The following is a 20177-nucleotide window of genomic DNA, read 5'->3' as shown; positions in this document are numbered from 1 at the left end:
CCTCTTTTCATCCCTATTATCGTCTCTCTCTGTCTGCCTCAGTCTGCCTGTCTGCCATCTTTCTATCTCTCTTTCTAACTCTCTGTCTCTGCCTCATTCTTTCGCTGTCAATCTCTGTCTCTCTCTACCCTTCCTGTTTCTCTCTCCTGCTCTTGTATTGTTTCTCTGTCTCCCTCTCTCTGAGCCTGACTACGAAGTGCATCTCTCTTCCTAAAGGTTTTAGGCAGTACATTTTCTTGGGTCGTGTTGTGTGCTGACTTGGTGCTGCCCCTGCCAGCTCCTGCCTCCTCTCTCCCCCACTTACCTGCTCCGTCTGCCTCTGGCCCCCAAGCAGGCTGGACGCCCTCTCAGGGGTTTGAGTCCTTGGAGCCAGTGGAGCAGCTGGGCAACTGGGCACAGAAAGGGCAAAGGTCAGTGCCGTTGATGCTGCCAGAGAGGCTAGCACCCTCTCCCTCCTGTGACCCCAGGAACTTCATTCTTTCTGAGCCAAGGCTGGCAGACAAGGCTGTTGGGGGGAGCCCAGGGATGATGGGTATGGCCCTAGCTCAGGCTCGGCTGAAGGCCAGAGCCAGAGGGCTTCAGGGATGACCCCAGACTCTCCTGGCAGTGTTACATGCTGGAGCCTGGAGCAAAAGGCCGGGAGGGGAAGGGTATGCGACCTGGTGGGGCCGGAGGCATGGGGGCTGGATCAGTTGCCACTCAGAGGGGAGAGTTTCAAGGTAGCCAGGCCCCAGTCCTAACCACCAAAATCAATGGAGGGAAGAAACCAGGCTTCTAATTTTGCATTTACCACTTACTAGCTGAGTGACCACGAACAAGGCCCTTTCCAGCTCTGGGCCTCAGTTTTCTCATCTGTGCAGTGGAGAGAGACTAGCTGCTACGTTTCACTTTGGAGTCTGTTCTATCATCCCATGAGCCTCTGGCACTGCGGATTTGGAGGGAGTGGGGTGTGGACCTCGGGCAGTTCCACTGTGGGGGAGGGGAGGCTACTGGAGGGGAGCTGGGGGCTGAAATCCCAGTGTGGAGCAGTGATGATCGCTTGATCCCACTGGCCTGGGAATCAGAAGTCTGAGGTCCAGGTCCTTCCCTTCACTCACCCACCTGATCTCTCTGTGCCTGTTTCGCCATGTGTAACCCCATCTGGGGTTAATAGTCCCAGCCCCCAGGCCTTGGGAGGATCCAGTGAACTCACAGATGTCCCTGCCATGAGGACTCAGCTCTGAGCAGTGGTGGCGGGTGAGGGAGGGGGGAGTTGGAGGTGGGCCTTTGGGGATGAGGGTCTGAGGGCCCACAGGAGCCATGGGGGCTGTCAGCAGGGGAGGCTGAAAGGAGCTATTGTGGGAAGCAGGAAGGGGGCTCTCTGGGGTAGGCTAATTACAGGCCCAGGTTCTTCCAGACAAAGCCAGCAGCCTCTGAGTGGCCATTCTTCTGGAGAAGAAAGAATACTTGAGGGCCCCATGAAGTCCTTTCATGCTGGGACTGCGGAAGGCGGCCTGGAAGGCGGCCTGGAAGTCAGCACTGCCGCCTCCTGTCTTCACCTCACACTCTGCCCCTTCTTGGCTCCTTCTGTGGGAGTCGGGACTCTTCCTGGAGTTTAAACCTTTTGAAAAACCACAGGAGGCTGAATCAGGGAGGCAGCTGGGAGTGGAGAGAACCCTGGGAAGGGAGTTGGGATCTGGTCCTGCTCTACTATCCCGGGCTCAGTTTCTCCATCTATAACATGGGGGAACTATCCGGTCCTGACCTGCTAAAATTCACTGAGGTGTCCAGAGACTTCCTTGGTGGAACTGAGGCCAGGCCCAGAGAAGCCTGAGCATCAGAACACTGCCTCCTGCCCTGCTGCTTACCCCCTGGCGCCGCTGCCCTCCCTCCTGGGCACCAGCCTGCCCGCTGAGACACCAGGATGCATCTCTGAGTCCAAGTGCGAGTCAAAAACCCAAAATGGTCTTCCCTTCTCACAAACGGACTCCAGATGAAATAGCCAAAAGAACTATTCCTTATTCTTTTATGCACAAGCAAAAGCTGGGTTGGGCTTGTTGATCAATTCTCCCTGCCTTCCTCCCTTCCTTTCTTTCTAGAAGGCGTTAGAGGTCCCCCAGTCACCTATCTCTCGCCCAGCCCTGTCCTGGGCACACAGACGTGATTCCTGAAGGCACCTGCAGTTGAGCGTGGGCCAGTTTGAGGTGAGTGCAGTGTGTGGCAATCGGGTGGAGTCACCAGCCTGATTCCAGAGGAGGAGGCTTTTAGCCAGACTGGACGAGGAGTAGCATGACAGCAGGTGGGGCTGGGCAGTTTGGGCAGAGGAAAGAGCACCAGCAAAGGCAGGGAGGGGAGACAGGGCAGGCCTGGCTTGGGGCAAAGTTGAGCCTTCCCCAGGACATTATGCTGAGTGAAATAAGCCAGTCACCAAAGAACAAATACCATGTGATTCCACTTATATGAGGTGCCTAGAGTAATCTCATTCACAGAGACAGAAAGTAGAATGGTGGTTGCCAGAGGCAATGGAGAGATGCTGTGTAATGGTGTAGAGTTTCAGTATTACAAGATGAAAAGAGCTCTGGAGCTTGGTTGCACAACAATGTAAATATATTTAACACTACTGAACTTGCACACTTAAAAATGGTTAAGATGGTCGGGTTTTATCTTGTGCATATTTTACCAGAATTAAAAAGAAAAAAATAACCAAACATACACACCAAAACATGAGCTCTGCCCAGAGACTGAGTAGGGGAGGGGAGGCTAGAAGTGGGAGGGGTGGGTCATCAGATGCAGAGGGCCCTCAAACCACGCTGTGGCTGCTGGCACAGTCACCTCAGATCCTCTGCAGAGAGCTGGAGGGAGGGAAAGAAGAGAGGAAGGGGGAAAGAGGGAAGCGTTGAGGAAGGGGCTCAGGATAAACCCTGAACGGTGGTGTGCATGGGGCCTGCTTGCAGGGGCGTGGGTCTGGCTGTAGTGCACAGAGGTCTGCCCGAGGGCAGAAGACACTGGCTCCTGTCTTGTAACATCTCTGAGGGTCACTTCAAACACGCAAGAGAAGAGAGCTACTTCTTCCGAATCACTGAGTCTCCAAGACTTTAGACCTAGCAGAGGCAAACCATGGCTTCCAGACCCAGGCTGGTTGTCCAGGCCCAGCTGTGGAAGCAAAGGTTTCCAGGTAACCTCTGCCAGCCACCCTCTTCCCAAAATGGCCAGACTGTGGCCTTCTCCAACATGACTTACAGAATTTTAAACCACCAGAACTTATCTGCGAAGACTTATCCATCCAACTCCTACCCATCATACACATGGGTCCACTGATACCCAGAAAGGGAAAGGAATCTGCCCAAGATCACCTGCAAGTCAGGTGACTAGAACTCTGGTCTTATAAACCCTCTCTGCCTCAGTTTCTCCTTGGGGGACCTGAAGAAACTGAACTTTAATCATTGCAGAGGAAGCCTGCCACATACATCAGGACCCTTATCTGGGCTGGCCAGACCATCTTTAGACTGGTTATCTCTTACTTTTTGAAAATGATGCCTTCCAGTCAAGGTGACTTCAAATGAACTCTTTTGAATGAAATCTATGCTGTCCATAAATCTACTCTTTAGACTCAGAACGAAGGTACAGAAGTCCCTAATAGTTTGAATTTAAATCTTTGAGCCAGTCCCAGGACACATTTAGTAGGGGAAAATGTAGATAGGTTTAGAATCTCTAGGTTCAGATCTCAGCTCTGTTTCTTACTAGCTATGTTATCTGAGATTCTCTCAGCTTCAGATTCTTCATCTGTAAGATGAGGATGATTATATCTATCTCACAGAGCCATATAGAGTGCCTGGTACCCAGTAGCTGCTCAATGAAGAGTATCACAAATGATGGTGATGATATTGTCTAATGATGAGAATAATGATGGTGGTGATAGTGGTGATGGTAGAGATGGTTCTTCCTGAGGAGTGTCCAGAATCCACCCTCTCCCACCGGATATCAGCAAGACCCAGGATCAGGAAGGATGGGTTCCAGCTTGACAATTATTTGGTGTGACAAGCTCTGGGCTCTCTGTAAAGTGAAGCTGTGCCCCATATTCTGCGTTTTGATTCAGAAGGTAAACAAACTGGTTCAAGAAGCAGGTGCTAAGGGTATGCTCCCAGGGAACAGACACTCCTCCAACTCAAGAACTCTAGGGGATGAACAGGCATGTGGAGATAGGCTCTCCTGGAAATGGGAAGTCCTGATTACCCCATACCTGTGTGCTCCCCCACCGGTACTCCTTATCCCTGACCCTGCTCTAATTTTTCCATAGAACTTATCATCATCTAGCAGACATCATAGTTAACTTACTTTCTATATTTAGTGTTTACTTTTATCTGTCCCCAACTCCCTCCCCCACTAGAAGATAAGCTTCAGGAGGGCAGGAATCTTTGGTTCACTGTTATATTCTAGATGCCTAAAATAGTGCCTGGCACACAGTAGACGCTCAATAAATATCTGCTGAATGCACAAAAGCTAAATGGGAGGAATCCATTGCTGCCGTTTTTCCCTGGGACAGGCCCAGCTTCCTGGCTTGTTACCTGGGCTCTCCTCAAACAAACAGAGAAACGTGCGGGTGTGGCCCTGAGCGCCCAGCGTGTAGGCTTTCAGACTGGGCCCAGGCAGGGACGTGGTTGGGAGGGGGCAGCGCTCAGCCTGGGGCTCAGTCCCTGACATGGGCATGGCCTTCAGGGGGCCTGAACCCTGGGTCCCTGCATCCCTGCTGAGCCAGAGGCTGAAGGCCAACGAAAAGACTTTGGACCTGGAGTTCGAGGTCTTGAGCGTGGGGTTTAACGAGGAGGCCAGATACGCCCTGTGGTTGTCAGCTGAGAGGCCCCGGCAGGCCAGCTCTGGGGCTGGGGTGCAGTTGCAGGTGAATGATGGGGACCCCCTCCCTGCCTGCTCTGCTGTCACCGATGTCGTTGAGCAGAAAGACCCTGGCCAGAGCCTCACCCTCACCAGGAACAAGTTTGTCTTTACTTTGCTTAAAGGTATGAAGTAAGGGTGGAGGCTGGGGAGAGACAGCGACCCTGCAAATCCTGCCTGGCCCCTGTCAGGGACTCCAGGGAGCCTCAGGGGAACCGGGAGGGGCAGGGGCAGAGCTCCAGATTGAATCCCAAAGCTCTGCCTGTGTCACTTGGGCCAAGTTGACCCTCTGTGAGCCCCTGCCTCCTTCAGTATGACATGGGGATGCTGACGCTGGTCACACAGGGTCGGGTGAGGAAGAAATGAAAGGACAGCTGAGGAATGGCTTTGTGAATTTGTAAGAGCTGAGCACACAGCAGGTTTGGGGCCAGTCCCACCGGCCATCACACTGAGTAGCCTTAGAGCCACTGGACTGTGGGTATGCAGGGTAGACAGAGAGATGGAGACCTGGGCGCTGCCATCAGGAAGATTCTAGCCATCAGGTAGAGAGAGGCAGGGATTCCAAAGAGAGAATAGTTAAGAGACCTGGAAAGAGCAGAAGATCCATGCCTAGACTGTGAAGACATCCAAATGGGCTTCCTGGAGGAAGAGGCACATGCGGGAATAGGGAACCTAAGTTCCAGGCCTTCATGTGGTCAGAGATCAGAGTCAGGTTGAACTCCTCCCTCTGGGTAGCAGGACCCAGGACCATCTCACAGGCTAAAAGCCCTCCACTCCCCACATCAGTAAAGGGAGGGGGCCATGGATGGGGCCTGAGAGGGGGTCATCCACAGGGAAACCAAGCCTGGCTTCAACTCAAAGGCCGGGCAGCCCGGGTTTCCCAAGGGCCCTGCCTGGCCTCCTCATCCCCTGGGGGAGGCAGAGAGAGACCCCAGAGACCACCTCTGAGACCCCTGTTCCCTACCCAGCTTTCTGCAAGAATGATGGACAGCACGACGCACAGCTGCGCCTGGAGGCTGAGCGGGGCCTCCGGAAGGGCGGCCCAGCGGGTGGGCGAGGCCATTTTTCCCATCTACCCACGCCCGGACCAACCCCGAATGAACCTCTCGGTCCAGGAGCACAAGGACCCGCACCACTACTGTGGCAACCTGGCTCTGCTCCGGGCCAGTGCAGACCCCACGGCCTGCCACTGCGGGGGCCTGGCCTACAGGGTGGCCTTCCACATGCACCAGGCCCCTCAGCCTCCTGCCACAAACTGCCCTCCCCGCGCCAGCCAGCCAGAACCAATGTCACCGTGCCCAGAGCCCCAGCTGCCCAGGCTGCAGGTGGGTGTTCCCTGGGTCCCCATCAGGTTCTAGCATCACTGCTCCCCCAGTTAGAAGACCTGCGTCTTTGATAAGCCTGGCTGTCCCCACAATCTTTCACTGAGCAGAGCAGCAGGACTTGCCAAGTTTGCCTCATTCGGTTCTTAAGAACAAGCAGTCTGAGGGTGCAGCAGGGAGTCCCAGTTTGAAGGAGGAGACAGAAAATGGAGCAAAGGCCACATAGATCAAGGACATCACTGGGTGGGGTTTCTCTGCCCAGTGGGTGAGTGTCCCCTGAGACCCTTCAGTCCTCAAACTCACTCTCGCACATTCTCACCAGGTTTCGAGGGAGGCCTGGGGTGACCAGGAGACAGAAGTCTCTCTGTGCCCACCCTCAAGCCCATTCAGCTCCCACCACGGCCAGGAGGGACTCAGCCCTGAACCAGGACCCTGGCAGCCTCAGGCCCAGGTGAGAGGGTCTAGCCCTTGTCCGAGCTGAGGAAGGTTCTCCAACGCGATAGTGTTCTGCAATCAGACAGTGTGTCTGGTGGGCCTCACAGTCAGTATAGGTAGACACTAGTAGAGCAAGCAGCCCATTTCACAGGTAGAGAAACTGAGGATCATCCCCAAGGACGCTTGATTCCATTTAATGCCAACAACATTTCCTGGGGACCTTAGTGCACAATAGTGCACGGAATCCAAAGCTAGTTCAAACCCCGGGTTCAAGATGCCACCTGGCTTGAAAACAGTCTGGCGCATTGTGGGCATCATATGGTCCCACAAGTTATGTGCTGGAAGGAGAGCTCTGGTGAGGAAGTATGTGGGTCTGATTTTGGAGCCTAGGAAAGGCTTTTCAGAAGAGATGTCATTTGAGGTGAATCTTTCATTCATTCATTCCCTCATTCATGCGTTCATTCATCCATCAAACATTTGTTAAGTGCTGACTCTATCAGATCCCATGCTAGGTGGGTAAGATTTAGGAATGGCAATTCTGGACTTTGAGGAGCATATTCCAAGGAGGAGGGACCAGAATGAGCTGGCTGAAAAGGAAAGGGTTTGGTTAGCAGCAGAATGAGCTGAGGTTGAAACCAAAAGTTTACAACCAAAGGTGCCTGGCTCTCCTGCAGCACCTCCATCCCACAGCGCATTGGTCTGGGCTGAAGTGGAGCCCACAGTGGTGGGCTGAGTTGGGCCGGAAGACGGCTGATGGTTGGGAGAAAGTGGAAGGAATCAGGAACAGTGACAAAAGAGCTAGGTGGATATTCAATTCAGGAGGCAATGGGGGACCACCAGAGGAGTTTGTGCAGGAGAAAGACAATCTGACCCGTGATTTAGACAGAGTAATCTGGCAGAATGTGCCAGGAGAACTGGAAGGGTGGACCAGGGACCAGGCACCGACTTCTCTTGCCCAGGTCTCAGTCTGTTACATGGACTACTTTGGCCCCTGTTTATTCATTCATTAGTCAGTCGATCAACAAATACTTTTGACCACCTATTGTCTGCCCAGCTCTGTGCTGGGTGCTGAGGATACAGTGGTGAGCTTGTGAGTGAGACAGATGATACCTGGGTTCCGACATGTTCTACAGTTTGTTACAGGACTAGATTAGCAAGAAGCTCAGAGCTCAGGGAGAAGCAGTCCCCTGCTGTGTATGTCCCAGCATGCCCTGGCCACCTGAGCCAGGGGCCATGTGGACAGTTCTTTGCAGGCTGCAGCTCTGAATGCCTCTGAGGGAGGGTGGGACTGCTGCAGGGAAGGGGGACTGTGAGATGGCTGAGCCATCCGAGGCAGCTCTAATTTCTGTTATTTAATGCTGTCATCTCCCTGCCGTTCTCCCTCTTAAAGTGTCAGATGTCTGCTTCTACCAAGACAAGAAAATGGCTTTCAAGGGAGAGGAAAATCGCTTGCCTCCTGGGGGTGGGGTCAGCCATCACAGCCCTGACAACAGGGCCAGGAAGCCAGTGGGGAACAGACAACGGAGAGGGGTCCTTCAGAGAACAGAGGGGCTGTTTCTTTCAGCTCAGGCAAACTCATCCAGCAGTTCAGCCTGAGGAAGGGGGGGCACCTTTCTGGTGTCTTTGGAGGCTCAAAGACACAGCTGGTAGGACAGCACCATGACCAGGCTCTCAGCGCGGGCTGGGGCCGCAGGCTGTCCTCCGGGCCTGTGGCCAGCTCCCTGGGGAAGTGGATGTGGCCTAGAACCACAGGGATCCTTGAAACCATCCTCCCTCCCCTCCTTGCAGATAGGGAAAATGAAGCCCAGGAGGGAAGGACTTAACCCAGCTCTCTTTGATTCTCAACTGAAGAGGAGGAGAAAGCAATCTTGGGGTGGGTGGGGCTGGTGAGGGGAAAAGGCAGTGAGCAGGAGGGATGGAGAGGAGGGAACTGCATTCTTGAGTGTAGCCCAACTTCAGCAATATTCAGTTCAAGGCCAGGAATGGATTTCTAGGCTCTAGATGCCAATGGATAGACTCAAGGCCACCTCGTGCAGGAAGCCTTCCCTGCATTGATTTTGTCCCTTCCAAACTAGCCTTGGTCCTGTCTGCATTAGGCATTTCAACCATTGGATCTATTCAATTTCAAACTTTATTGTAAGCTCACAAGTTGCTCTCCAACTTGTGTGTCAGTTTTTTAAGCCAGAACTGATGATGGTTATGGGTTGAGAGATGGGGTAAGTGTGGAGCCGGGGGCAGAAGGCAGGGGGATTACTAATGCAGTGATCAAGAGTGAGTAGGGAACAGGATGTTCCTGTTATGTGTGTGGGGAGATGGGGAGATGGGGGGGTGGGGAGGGAGTGGGGGTTGGTGGTAGTGCGGGCTTATCCCCCATGAGTATTTCCAGCAGGTATGTAACAGACTCTAGGGTAGAGATCACTCCCTCGGGCCCTGACCCACGAGTTGGGGAACTGGGCCGCACTGGCAGTGGCTAGAGAGGGAAGTTTACTGTGCATGGGAGGGAACCAGCTCCAGGTTTCCTGCCAGCTGCACAGTGTCCTCTAGCGGCTTCCTTTCTGGGCGGAGCCCCACCAGACTCATCCTGTCCCTTGACGTTACCTCCTTCGCCTCTTGGCAGGTTTGAGACCACAGGGCTGTGCCACCCCGGCACCCCCAAGGCCCTTTCTCCCCAGGGTAAGAGAGAGTTTATCTGACCAGAATGAGGATGGCCTGTCCAGTGCTGGGCAGAGTAGGTCCCCAAGGATGAGGGAAGCAGCAAGGTGCAGGCCAAATCTGGCTGCTGAGTCCTTGGGGGTGACTCCCGCTCAACTCTTTTAAGGGCATATGAGGCCTCCTGGGGAATTACGGGGCAGGGGAGGCCACAACAGCTTTGGGCCGGGAGCCGCAGGGCCCTCAGGGGCCACGATCCCTCCTCGTACCTCACTCACCTCTCTAAGAGATCCTGAAGGTTTAAGGACAAACTCCTGCGGGGCAGCGCTGTTTAAGAGGGAAACTGTGGACTGGAAATTCCCAGTCAAGAAATTTCGGGAAACATGAATTTTAAAATTCCTCGCTGGTAGCTCTGTGAGCCATTCTGGGGGCTCCTTCGTGCTAGGCCCTGGAGCTTCCTCCCACGTGGGAGGGGTGGGGGGAGGGGAAGGAGGGGGGAGGGGGGAGGGGGGCTCCCTCCCCTGCATTTACCTCTTGCAAACAATCGCAGTTTTGTTTCAAGGAAATGATTCTGTTCCCGAGGAGCCTTTTAAATGATGCTTTCAAGGGTCTTTTTTTTTTTTAAAATTCTTTCCATTTAAAGCATTTTTTTTTGCCCTGGAGCGGAAAAAAAGAGAAGAAAAAGCTAATAAAGCAATCACCAAATGCTGAGCACCTGGCTCTAAGCCTGTGGATTCTGATTGTGGCTTTGGCACCAACAGGCTGGGGGGTTTTCATTAAAAAGGAGTGGAGGGGAACGAGCAGTCAGTGGCTCTCCTGGCGTCCCTGCTGCCTGCAGTCCCCGAAACTCTGTCTCTGCGTCTGTGTCCCTTTGTTCCTTCCTTCCTCCCCTCCCCCACCCCCCTCTCTGATTCTCTCCATCCTTTTCGGGTCCCAGTTCTGGCTAGATCTCCAGACCCGCACACTTCCATCCCCAGGTGTCTTTCTGCCTTCGGGCCAGTGCACTCCAGACCCTCACTCTCTTCCCCTTCCTGCTCTGCTTTTCAATTCATTCTGCCTTTTATTGCACACTATTGTATATACTATTTCTATTGCCCTGGAGATGGGAACGGTTCTAGTGGGGAAAGGCGCACACACTGTTGGATTTCATTAACATTCCTGCCCGGTTCATCTGGGGTGGGGGTGGGGAGCTGGCCTGGCGGGGGAGCTGGGTACTTCTTTGCTCACACTGCTACACCTCAGTGCCAGACCTTCAGGGTCAGTGTCGGCTTCCCTCCTGTATCCAATCTCATGGTGGAGGGGGATGCCCACGGCCCATTTCACAAGTGGGGAAACAGAGGCTTGGGCTGCTACTAACAAGGTGGGAAAGGTGAGAACAGGTTAGATCAGGACTGCTAACCCCCTCCCAAGCTAATGCCCCAGTCCCTCGGTATTGGGGCCCCAATGTCACCCTTCCCCCTCCCTTCCTGTGCTCCATCACGTACGGAGGATGTGAGCAGGTCAGCTCCTCCTTGCAAATGAGGCAGTTTTACGGGCTTTAGAAAAACACTCCAATTGTTCCCTCAATTACCCCGAGCGGATTGAATATATTAATCTCTCTCTTAACTCGAGTGAGAGACTCGGCTGCTGCCCCTCCCCCAGCCACCAGCAACCCCCCCCACCGGGCACGTGCCAGGGAGTGACTCCCAGCCCCCGCTCCCCTGGCCTGGGCCCCAGAGCAGGTCAGCCTGGGTCCAGGCAGCATACTTCTGCTGTGCCTAACACACACACACACACACACACACAAACACACACACACACATATACACACACGGCTGCTTTACATTTCTCTATCAATTCTCATTGATTTTTCTCCTTGGCTGCTATTTGGAAGAGACTTTTCCTTGTGTAAACTCAATCAAGGGGGCGAGGGGGGTGGGAGAGGGCTGCGGGCGGCTCCCTTTCTGCTCCTGTGACAACTGCCTCCAGCTTAAACACACTCTGCCCCAGGCGGCTGAGCTCCGTTAAAAGCTACCTGAGGTTTCCCTTTGTAGCTCGATTTTCTTTTATTTCTGGGGAACAAAGGCACTGTCAAGACGTTCCCAGAGAGTGCTGTCACCCATGCAGGGAGGGGTGCAGACCCATCACCAGTGGCCGAGGAGAGCTGAGGCTGGCAGGAGAGGCGGGGCTGGCCAGGGCTGGTCCCAGGGAGGGTGGGGAGGGGGGCGGTGAGGGACGTGGCCAGACCCTCCTCAGGAAGAGAAAGGCCCTTGGCTATTTGTACCACAATGACCCTGCAAGCTGCCTGCTGTCCCTTCTTGCTCCTGGGTGGCCCTGAAAGACTTTCTGCCCACAGGGGCCTCTGAAGGGCCTCAAAAGTCCCTGGACATAGTGGATATGACCTGAAAACATGTAAGTTGGGGTGGGGTGGGGTCCCATATTTATGTCCTTGCCCGAGCCAGTCTCTTCACCCCACCTGCCTGATTTCCAAGTCTCTATATATGCCTTTGGAGTCGGTGCCTAGAGCTCAGACGGGTGGGTTATAGGAGAGTTTGGGGTTCAGCCAACTTGCAGTGAGAGGCAGGTACAGTGGGGTCAGGTGGATCTGGGTTCAGATCAGTCTCTAACATTTATTTAGTAGCTGTGTGACCTTGTGCAGGTTATATAACTTCCCTCAGCCTCCATTTTCACATCTGTAAAATGGGGGAGGGCAATTCCTAGGCCCTCTGTTGCTGGGAAAATCAAATGAGCTGGTATATGGTTAGCCGTGCCCTGCAGGCAGGTTTTAATAAATGCGCTTCTAGTAATGAGTTGGGATGTCTGTACTAGGCAAAGCAGATGCGTCTGGGCGTCAGTTTCTGCATCTAGAAAAGAGGGTAGCTCCTTCTTGCCTAGCTGGCCTCCCATGGGAGGGGTGTTGGGAACTTGTGAAGCCCACTGTCTCTGGGACCCAGGTACCAGTTTTCAGGGTAGAGAAGGCTGGATCAGCCTGAGTGCTGGTCTGGGAAGAAACTCCATTAGCAGATTGCTGTATCTGAGCATACCAGATGGCCCCGCTGCCCCTCCCCCATCACTGCCTTCCCCCACCCCAGCCAGGGGCTGCCTCTGACTCACACCTCCTGGAGACCCTGTGTGTGTGTGTGTGTGTGTGTGTGTGTGTGTGTGTGTGTGAGAATGTGTGATATGTGTGTGGGGAAGGGGAAATGAAGAGGAAGGGGGTACCCGGCTCTGATGTCCTCCCAGCCAGCCCAGGCCCAGCAGCTGAAGGGCTCCGGGGTGGGCTGTGGTGGGGGGTGGGGGGGACTATGGTAGCCTTCTCATCTCCAGAAATTACCTTCATGTGAAAGGAGGGAGGAGGGGCAGGAGGGTCCAGTTGTCATGGCCTTTTAGGGTCATCTTTCTCTCTTCTCCCTCACTCACACCCTTGGAAAGTAGATGTTCCCCCAACAGACACTCGGGAACACAGCCACTCTCACAGACGTGCAAACACACAAGGACACACACATGTTGGATATACACAAACCCACCACATCCTGGACATGCAGAGACCCCCTCCCCACATCACAATGATAGATTCACACCAACTCATTGACGGACATACATGGGGCACACCCCCTCCCACACACAGACCCATACCTCCTTGGGACCCTCCTGGCTTTATCTCTGTACAAACCCTCCAAGTGCAGCCTCTAGCAGAGGAGAAAGAAGCTTTGGGGATATGGTATGTGTGATATATGAGGTTAAATTAAAACCCCATGTGAAATCAGTCTTTAATAACTGGTCTCTAATAAAACAGCGGATGGGGGAGGGCAACAGGGAAAGAAAGCTGACAGTGCCCAGTTGCCCTGCCATGGCCCTGGTGAGGGGTTGGCCCATCAGGAGTCAGCCGAGACACCTCAGCCTGGGTCCCAGGCTGGTTCTGCAGAGTCCCTGGGCTCAGGCGCAGCTGAGGCCAGCAGGATGGATGGAGGATGAGTCAGGGATATCCTTTCTCTACCTGGATCTGACAGCCTGCCCTTGGGTCCAATGGTCCAACCTCCCTTGGCCCACAGTGGTCATCTGTCCATCCAACCATTCATCCATCCACTCCCCCAGCAGTAAACAAGGTAGCTGATCTCCAGCCCTTGGGGAGCCACCAGGCTAGGTGGGGAGAGGAAATAGGAGGAGTTGGAAGACCATGACTTAAAAAGCTCACTGTGAGGGCTGCTGGAGCTTGGGGAGGAAGCGACGGGCATGAGCGGGGTGGTCATCAAGCACTCAGTCTGCCGCAGGAAAGCCAGTTCTGACTGGGAATCAAAAGACCTTGATTTAGGACTCCATTTTGCAGTTGCGTAAGAGCTGTATGACTTTGAACAAATCACTTACTTCCCTGGGCCTCAAGTTCCTCATCTGTACAGTGGGCAGAGCAGTACCCACTGACTTGGAGGTTGTGAGGCTCAGGTGAGGAAGAGGGTGGAAAATTGCTTGGTTCATTAAAACCCACCTCACAAATGGGGAACATCTGATCCCTGCCTCAAAGAATGGGTGCGATTCCAGTAGGGACTGAGGAGAGTTGTTTTCAAGCGGAGAGAACAGGGTGAGCAAAGGTGTGGGAGCACGAGGTGTGTGAAGGAACAGCAAGCAGGGAGAAAGGATGGAGTGGAGAGAGCATGTTTGTGGGATGAGGAGTTGCACGGGATGCCGAGGGAATGGAGGGTCGGTGCCAGCTCCCGGGCTCTGAGCCCTTTGCTATACCGTTTGCCCAGGCTGCTCGGAGCCAGGCTGGCAAAGGGGGAAGCTACAAAGCCCATTAGAGCACTGCATGGGTCTTGGGAGGTGGGCAGGTTAGCCTTGATAATGTCCATTTTCTGGAGCAAGAAACTGAGCCCTTGGGAAGTAAACTACTTACTCATGGCTTCCTATTGACTCAGTAGCAAAGCCAGGCTAGAATCCAGGTCCCCACCATATATTTTGCTTTTTCTGATACAGTAATCAGCACAGAGGAGGGAATGAGTTGTAGTGTTCTTTCCCAGGGAGGCTCATTCTTCAATGGGCTTTCTAGGCAACATGACAGGATCATGGGCAAGCATTTGGGGCAACAGATTTCTTCCTGGTGGCCCCATCTCACACCAAGTCCAGCCCAGACAAATTACTCAGTATTAAGCTGACCCTAACAGCAATTGCTCATTGTTGTGCCGGGAGGTTTGGTAGCAGGACTGGGGATGGGGTTGGGGCTGTCAGTGACTCAGAGTCCCCAGGCAAACCCCCTGGCCTACTGGCGTTGGCTGATGACACTTAGAAAAAAGTGTTGCATAAATAGCCCCAGCACAGAATTAAGCCCTTACCCACCCTATCTGAGGAGTGAGAGTGAGTCACTGCCAAGAAGATGCTGTGGATAAACATCGACGCTGGATTCAGGTGTGAATTCAGATCCCTGCTCTGCCTCATACTTAGTGTTCCTGATCAAGTCACTTCACTTCTCTGACCCTCTGTTTTCTCCTCTGTAATATGGGGATAATGATGCCTACTTTGCAGTGTGATTATGAAGATTAAATGATATGCTAACCTGACTGCATGCAGTCCAGGAGCCCTTCCTGGAGGAGAGGGGACTCCAAATAGATTCCAATTCCAATACGGATAAACTGGAAGGCATCCCTGGAAGGATACAGCCTCGGAGGCAGGAGCGGGACACACATCCGCACCCCTTCTATCCCTGCAGGGAGGTGTGTCGATTCTTCCACCCAAGAATTTTTTGTTAAACCCCGATTCTCCTCCAGGCCTGGCCTCTCAGAGTCCTCAGGGAGATAAGACACCACAGTGAGACCACTGCAGTCATGGGTACAGGAGGGGAAGCAGCTGGGCTTACCCTGGGCGAAAGGGTGAATGTTCTCCTTTAAATCCCTGCTCTGCCACCTTCCACCTATGGGACTTCTTCTCTGTGGCCCTCTTTCTTCATCTATAAAATGGGAATAATGACAATAGTCCCCTGACAGAATTGTTGAATTGAATATGTAGTCAATTTAAAGAACACACTAAACGCTCGAAAACTTAACCTATGATTATTATGCGGAGTGAATGGCAGCCTGCCAGATAAACAAGGGTTGGGGGGCTACATTCCAGGCAGAGGGAACAGCCTAGGCAAAGGCCCAGATGCTTGAGAGGGCATAGTTTCTTTGGGGAACTCAGGGAGGTAAAGGGTGGTGAATGCGGGGGCAGGTGAGGGGCCAGGCCTTGGGGGCACGTCCTCCTCGGAGGGAGAGAACTGAGTCTGCCGCCCCCGCCCCCGCCCCCCAGCAGAAGCCTGCCCTTGAATCACCGTCGGGAGGTGGTGGAGGCTGGGTGGAGCTGAGGCCCGCTGGTGGGGATTGTTGCGGAGGATATTATTTTAATCTTCCTCTTAAAGCATAATTGCTTTTTGTCGGTGGGTGTTCCGGGACGCGCCTCCCCACAAGATTGCTTTCCAGGCTCCTCTCCTCCAGGAGACAGGCAGGGCTGGGCCAGCTCCATGCTGCATTAATACGCTGCAAATGCGATTTCATGGCCACAAATGAGATTAGGGCCGGAGGCTCTGCTCTCTGGTAGAGACGGTGGGCGGCCCGTGTGGACGAGGCTGGTGCTGAGGAGGGAATGAGAGGGAGGGAATCAAGGGATCCCAGCAGGTAAAGCCTGAATAAGCAGTTTCTTGTAACTGGAGCTCCTCGGACCTGCTAGCTCATTCCAGCTGCAGAGTGGGCCCTGAGGCCCCATCCTGGGAGTGGGGTGCTCTGGGCTGTCTCCCCCACCCCCAAACTCCCAACAAGCACCTCATTAAGGGAGAGGGCTGTGCTGACAAATGCAGGCTCTACAGCCACATGGCCTGGGTCTAAGCTTGGCTGTTCAGCTCCTGGTACTGCCTCTGTTTTCCCATCTGTAAAAGGGGGTTACAGTTGTACCTACCTCACATGCAGTTGTGAGCACCGAGTTAACAAATGTAAAATGCATAGAATAGTGCCTGGCACATAACAAGCGCTTGTTAATTGTTGGCTCTTCTTATGAGGTTCACACCAAATATTCCTGCCCAAATAGGGGAAGAAGGCCCCTGAGGGCTTGTTCTCTGCAAGAGAGAGGGCTATTTGGGGAGCAGGCATCACTGTCCCAGGCTGAAGTGGGGGCATCTGGGGAACTAGCAGGGAGGAGGAAAGCATCTGATGCTAACGTCATCCCTCACTCATTCAATGAGCACCCACCTGACACCAATTCTGTACCAGGCAACAACCTGGGCCTTGGGGACAAGGCATCACCAGGCACAGTCTCTACCCTCAGAGGAGACAGACCCTCTCCCAGAAAAGTCAATAGTGGGTCATGAGCCAGGCCAGGGGGAGGCCCAGGGGCTATGGATCTGATGCCCCTGGGTGGAAGTGGGGGCAGTGGGGGAAGGTTTCAGGGAAGATTTGCTGGAGGTTGTTCCATTTGTGTCTTGAGGAAACACGATGAATTATTCAGGCTGGTAGAGGGAGGACAGTCCAGGCAGAGCTTAGGTGAAGGCCAGGAGGCTGGAGAGAACAGAGCCCTTTCAGGGGACCGCAGACGTGTAGTGTGGCTGGAGCGTGGGTGTGAGGCAGGGATCGGCAGCAATGAGGCTGGAGGGGCTGGGGCGAGCCGACCATGAGGCTCCTGAGAGGGTCAGCATCTCTCCTGAGAGCAGTGGGGCCTACTGAAGTGTTTATCAAAGCAGAGGAGGAACTTGGTCAGACTTGTGGGTCAGAAGAGTTGGGGTGAGGGAACTGGTTGAGCCTACTGCCCCCCCCAGGCCTCTCTGCCCTGAGTGGACCCCCACTCGACATTGGCAGGGTCCCTCTTCCGCCCCCTCCCGATGGAAGGGAATGGCAGGTGGCCTTCCCTGCTTACCCCTTTTTTCAGTCCTTTGTTAACGAGTTATTGATTTTGCAAAAGAAAAATGCCCAAAAGCCACGTTGCTTCTTTAGCAAAGTGATTCATGGCACGATGATGGGACCTGGGCTGCCCCAAACTAGAGCTCTGGTTACCAACGCTGAGAGGACTCCTTCAATGTGGTGATCAATAAACATGCCTGCTGAGCTAAGGGACGAGGTGTCAGCCAACAAGGAGAACAGCATATCCATAACAATCACCCCAAGTCTCCCGTTGCACAGCTGGGGCTGCAGGGGCTCCCGATTGGCACAAACTGGCGTAAACATGGGGGAAGCTCGGTTTTCTGGGCCACCTGCCATGTGCCAGGCGTCCATTCTCTCACCTGATCCTCACCGCACCCCTGCAAGGTAGATTTTCCTTGCTGCTTTGCAGATGAGGAATTGAGGCCCGAGCTGGTCAAAGGACTTGTGCAAATGCTTGCTGCTGGGGCTGGAGGAGCCATAGTTAAAGCCTCGCTTGGCGGATTCCAAGCCGGTTGATGGTGTTTTTTGCTGCCCAGTGTGATGGTGCTGGGCCAGGCTGGTCAGTCCTGAGGGACAGAAATGAGGCGCAGTGACAAGTTTGGGACTATCAAGTACGCCATGACGGAGGCACATGCGTTAGGCCCAGCAGCCACTGACTGAGCAGATCCAGGTCACCTCTGCATAGTAGGGCACCAGAGGAAGGTCAGAGGGCAGCCCCCCAGTGCCTCCAGGATCCACCACCCAGACAGCAGACAGGCTGCATTGAAGGGGCTTAGCTGGAACTGGGAGCAAGCTCCCATTAGTGATCCCAGGCATAGCCCCCAAGCACCAGGACTCCACCAAACAACACTGCCACCCATTTGTGCTGGATAGAATGGCCTCCTCTGGACACCCCAGCTTCTGCCCTGGTTTACAGCGGCCTGGCCCAGCTGTGCCCAGTGGGCCTCCAGGATGCTCCACCTCTCTCTCCTTTGACTCTTGGTGTCTGTGGACAGCGCTGTCACAGAGCATCTCTCTGGTCCCATTCAAGAGGTCAGGTGTTTTCCTCTCTGAGCTTGACCTTTTACGTGTTGTCCCAGTTTTAGGAGTGAAGGATGGAGAGATGTGACCCCTTGCCCTGGGAGTAAAGGAAAAAGCAATATGCTTTGGTGGTTATGACCACAGGCTTTGGAGCCAGCAGATCTGCATTCGGATCCCAACTCTGTTGCTTCAAAGTTTGGAAAAGTCCCTTCATTTCTCAGAGCATCTGTTTCCTCTTCTTTAAAATGGAGTAAAAACAATAACTCCTGGGGCTGTGAATGTGAGGATGAAATGAGACAGTGAGGTAAACTCTGGGCACAGCGCCTGACACAAAGAGCTCACTCATCGTTAGCAGGGTGTGAAGATGTGGAGGTGATGAGAACGGCGGTGATACCAGAGTATTTATCAGATGAGCGCTCAGGCCCACAAAGAGGGGCTCACTCAGCAGGTGCATCAGCTGGGGGCCTTGTAGGAAAAAAGAAGGCATTCAAATTCTGTCATTTGAGGGGAATTTATTAGAGGGGCTATTTGCAAAGTTGAGGGTGATGTTTAGGAAAAACAAGAGGGACAGTGTAGTCCCCTGGGGGCTAGTAAGTGAGAGGAGCCCTCACTGTCTCTTCGACCTGAACAGGCAAGAGGGGGAATGATGACCTGGCGGGGCAGCTGTATGGAGTGTGCTGCCTGCCAGGCAGGGTGGCCCTGGGGAGAGGGACCAGCCAGCCCAGAGAACCAGCCAGGAGGATCTTCCTAGCTCCCTGATGGCCCTCCCGTAAACCCAACCCAACCAGAACCCCATGAAGTAGCCACATGGGTCAGCCTCCTGGGCACAGCGCAGGGTGGAGAAGAGGGAGAACGGATGTACGGTACAAATGGGAGCCGCCCAGCACCACAGGTGACGGGAGAGGACCCTCCTGCCACACTCACCTGCTCCCCAGTTGGAACAGTCTCAGAGGAAGCCGGTGGCCCTGTCCTTGGGCTGCTTCTTTGGTGTGGGCGGGACTAAGGGCAGGAAGGAGGACAGGCTGGAGGGAACCACAGAGAGAGGGGCTCCTGGGTGCCCCCAGCAGAGCTCTGGCTGCAGTGACTTAAGCTCAAACTCTGCCCAGTGCCTTAAGGGGTAGGGTGTGAACTGGCCCCCAGGGGCCCCAGTGGGAGATGAAATTGAAGCACAAGGCAGAGCCAGTCCTCCGCTACTCACCCCCAAATCTCTCTGCAGAAACTCCCAGGTTGAGCCTTAGCTGATGTGAGGTCAGAGCAGCCCCTGATGATCCTGACCTAGCGGGCTGTGGATTCACCACTGTAATCAGAGGAGGGGGCCCTCCTGGAGTCTGCCATTCTTCACCCAATGAGTGAGCGCCTGCTGTATGCACGGCTGGTGCTGAGGGGAAGTGGCATTTGGAGCGTAGAGACCCTCTAAAGGAGCTGCCTTGGCTGACAATTGCCAATAATTCGGGGAGGGGCAGGCACTTGACCTCAGGTTTATTTCCTATTGGGAGTGAACTCACAAACACAGGCACAGGCAGGTGTTACCGTGGGCAGAGGACTGTTCAGAGCAGGAGAGAAGGGGGGTCAGGAGGGCTTCCTGGATGAAATGTCTTGAGCTGGACCCTGAGGATAAATTGGATTTAGGTAGGAGGGGAGAAGAATTTTTGGCGAGGGGGCTGCCTGGAGAAAGGTGGCTGTGGGCATGGGCTTGGAAGCTGGGAACAGAGTGGGTCTGGGGAAGAGAAGAGGGAGGCTGGAATATCTGAGGTGGGGGTGAAGGCTCAGGCGCTGGGGGGAGACTGCACCCTGCAGACATTTCTCACTTTTCTGGCCCATTTCTTCTGGGGACAACCTGCCAAGTCCAAAGTTGTTTAGCAGGGAAAAGAGCGAACATTTCTGGAGAACTTAAATGAGTGTCAGCACTAAGGGCTTGACCTGCATTGTCTCCTTCAGTCCTCATAGCTGCCTGATTTCCCCACCGTATAAAGAAGGGAACCAAAGCTCAGAGAGGGTTAGTATGTGAACCAAGATCACACAGCTATCAGCT

At 54.0% G+C, this 20177-nt stretch overlaps 1 protein-coding gene across 1 annotated transcript in view; it reads left to right on the top strand.

The window, feature by feature from the left end:
* The first annotated feature begins 4684 nt into the window (after positions 1-4684).
* Positions 4685-20177, top strand: part of CCDC33 (coiled-coil domain containing 33) — a 115910-nt gene continuing 100417 nt past the window's right edge. The window contains 3 exon segments of the mRNA XM_036841992.1: positions 4685-4994; positions 5838-5892; positions 5894-6165. Of these exon segments, the coding sequence (XP_036697887.1) occupies positions 4685-4994; positions 5838-5892; positions 5894-6165 (637 nt within the window).

This window comes from Balaenoptera musculus, chromosome 2 (genome assembly GCF_009873245.2).
Source record: "Balaenoptera musculus isolate JJ_BM4_2016_0621 chromosome 2, mBalMus1.pri.v3, whole genome shotgun sequence".
Classification (NCBI taxonomy): domain Eukaryota; kingdom Metazoa; phylum Chordata; class Mammalia; order Artiodactyla; family Balaenopteridae; genus Balaenoptera; species Balaenoptera musculus.
This window is presented reverse-complemented; position numbering and strand designations above follow the sequence as displayed.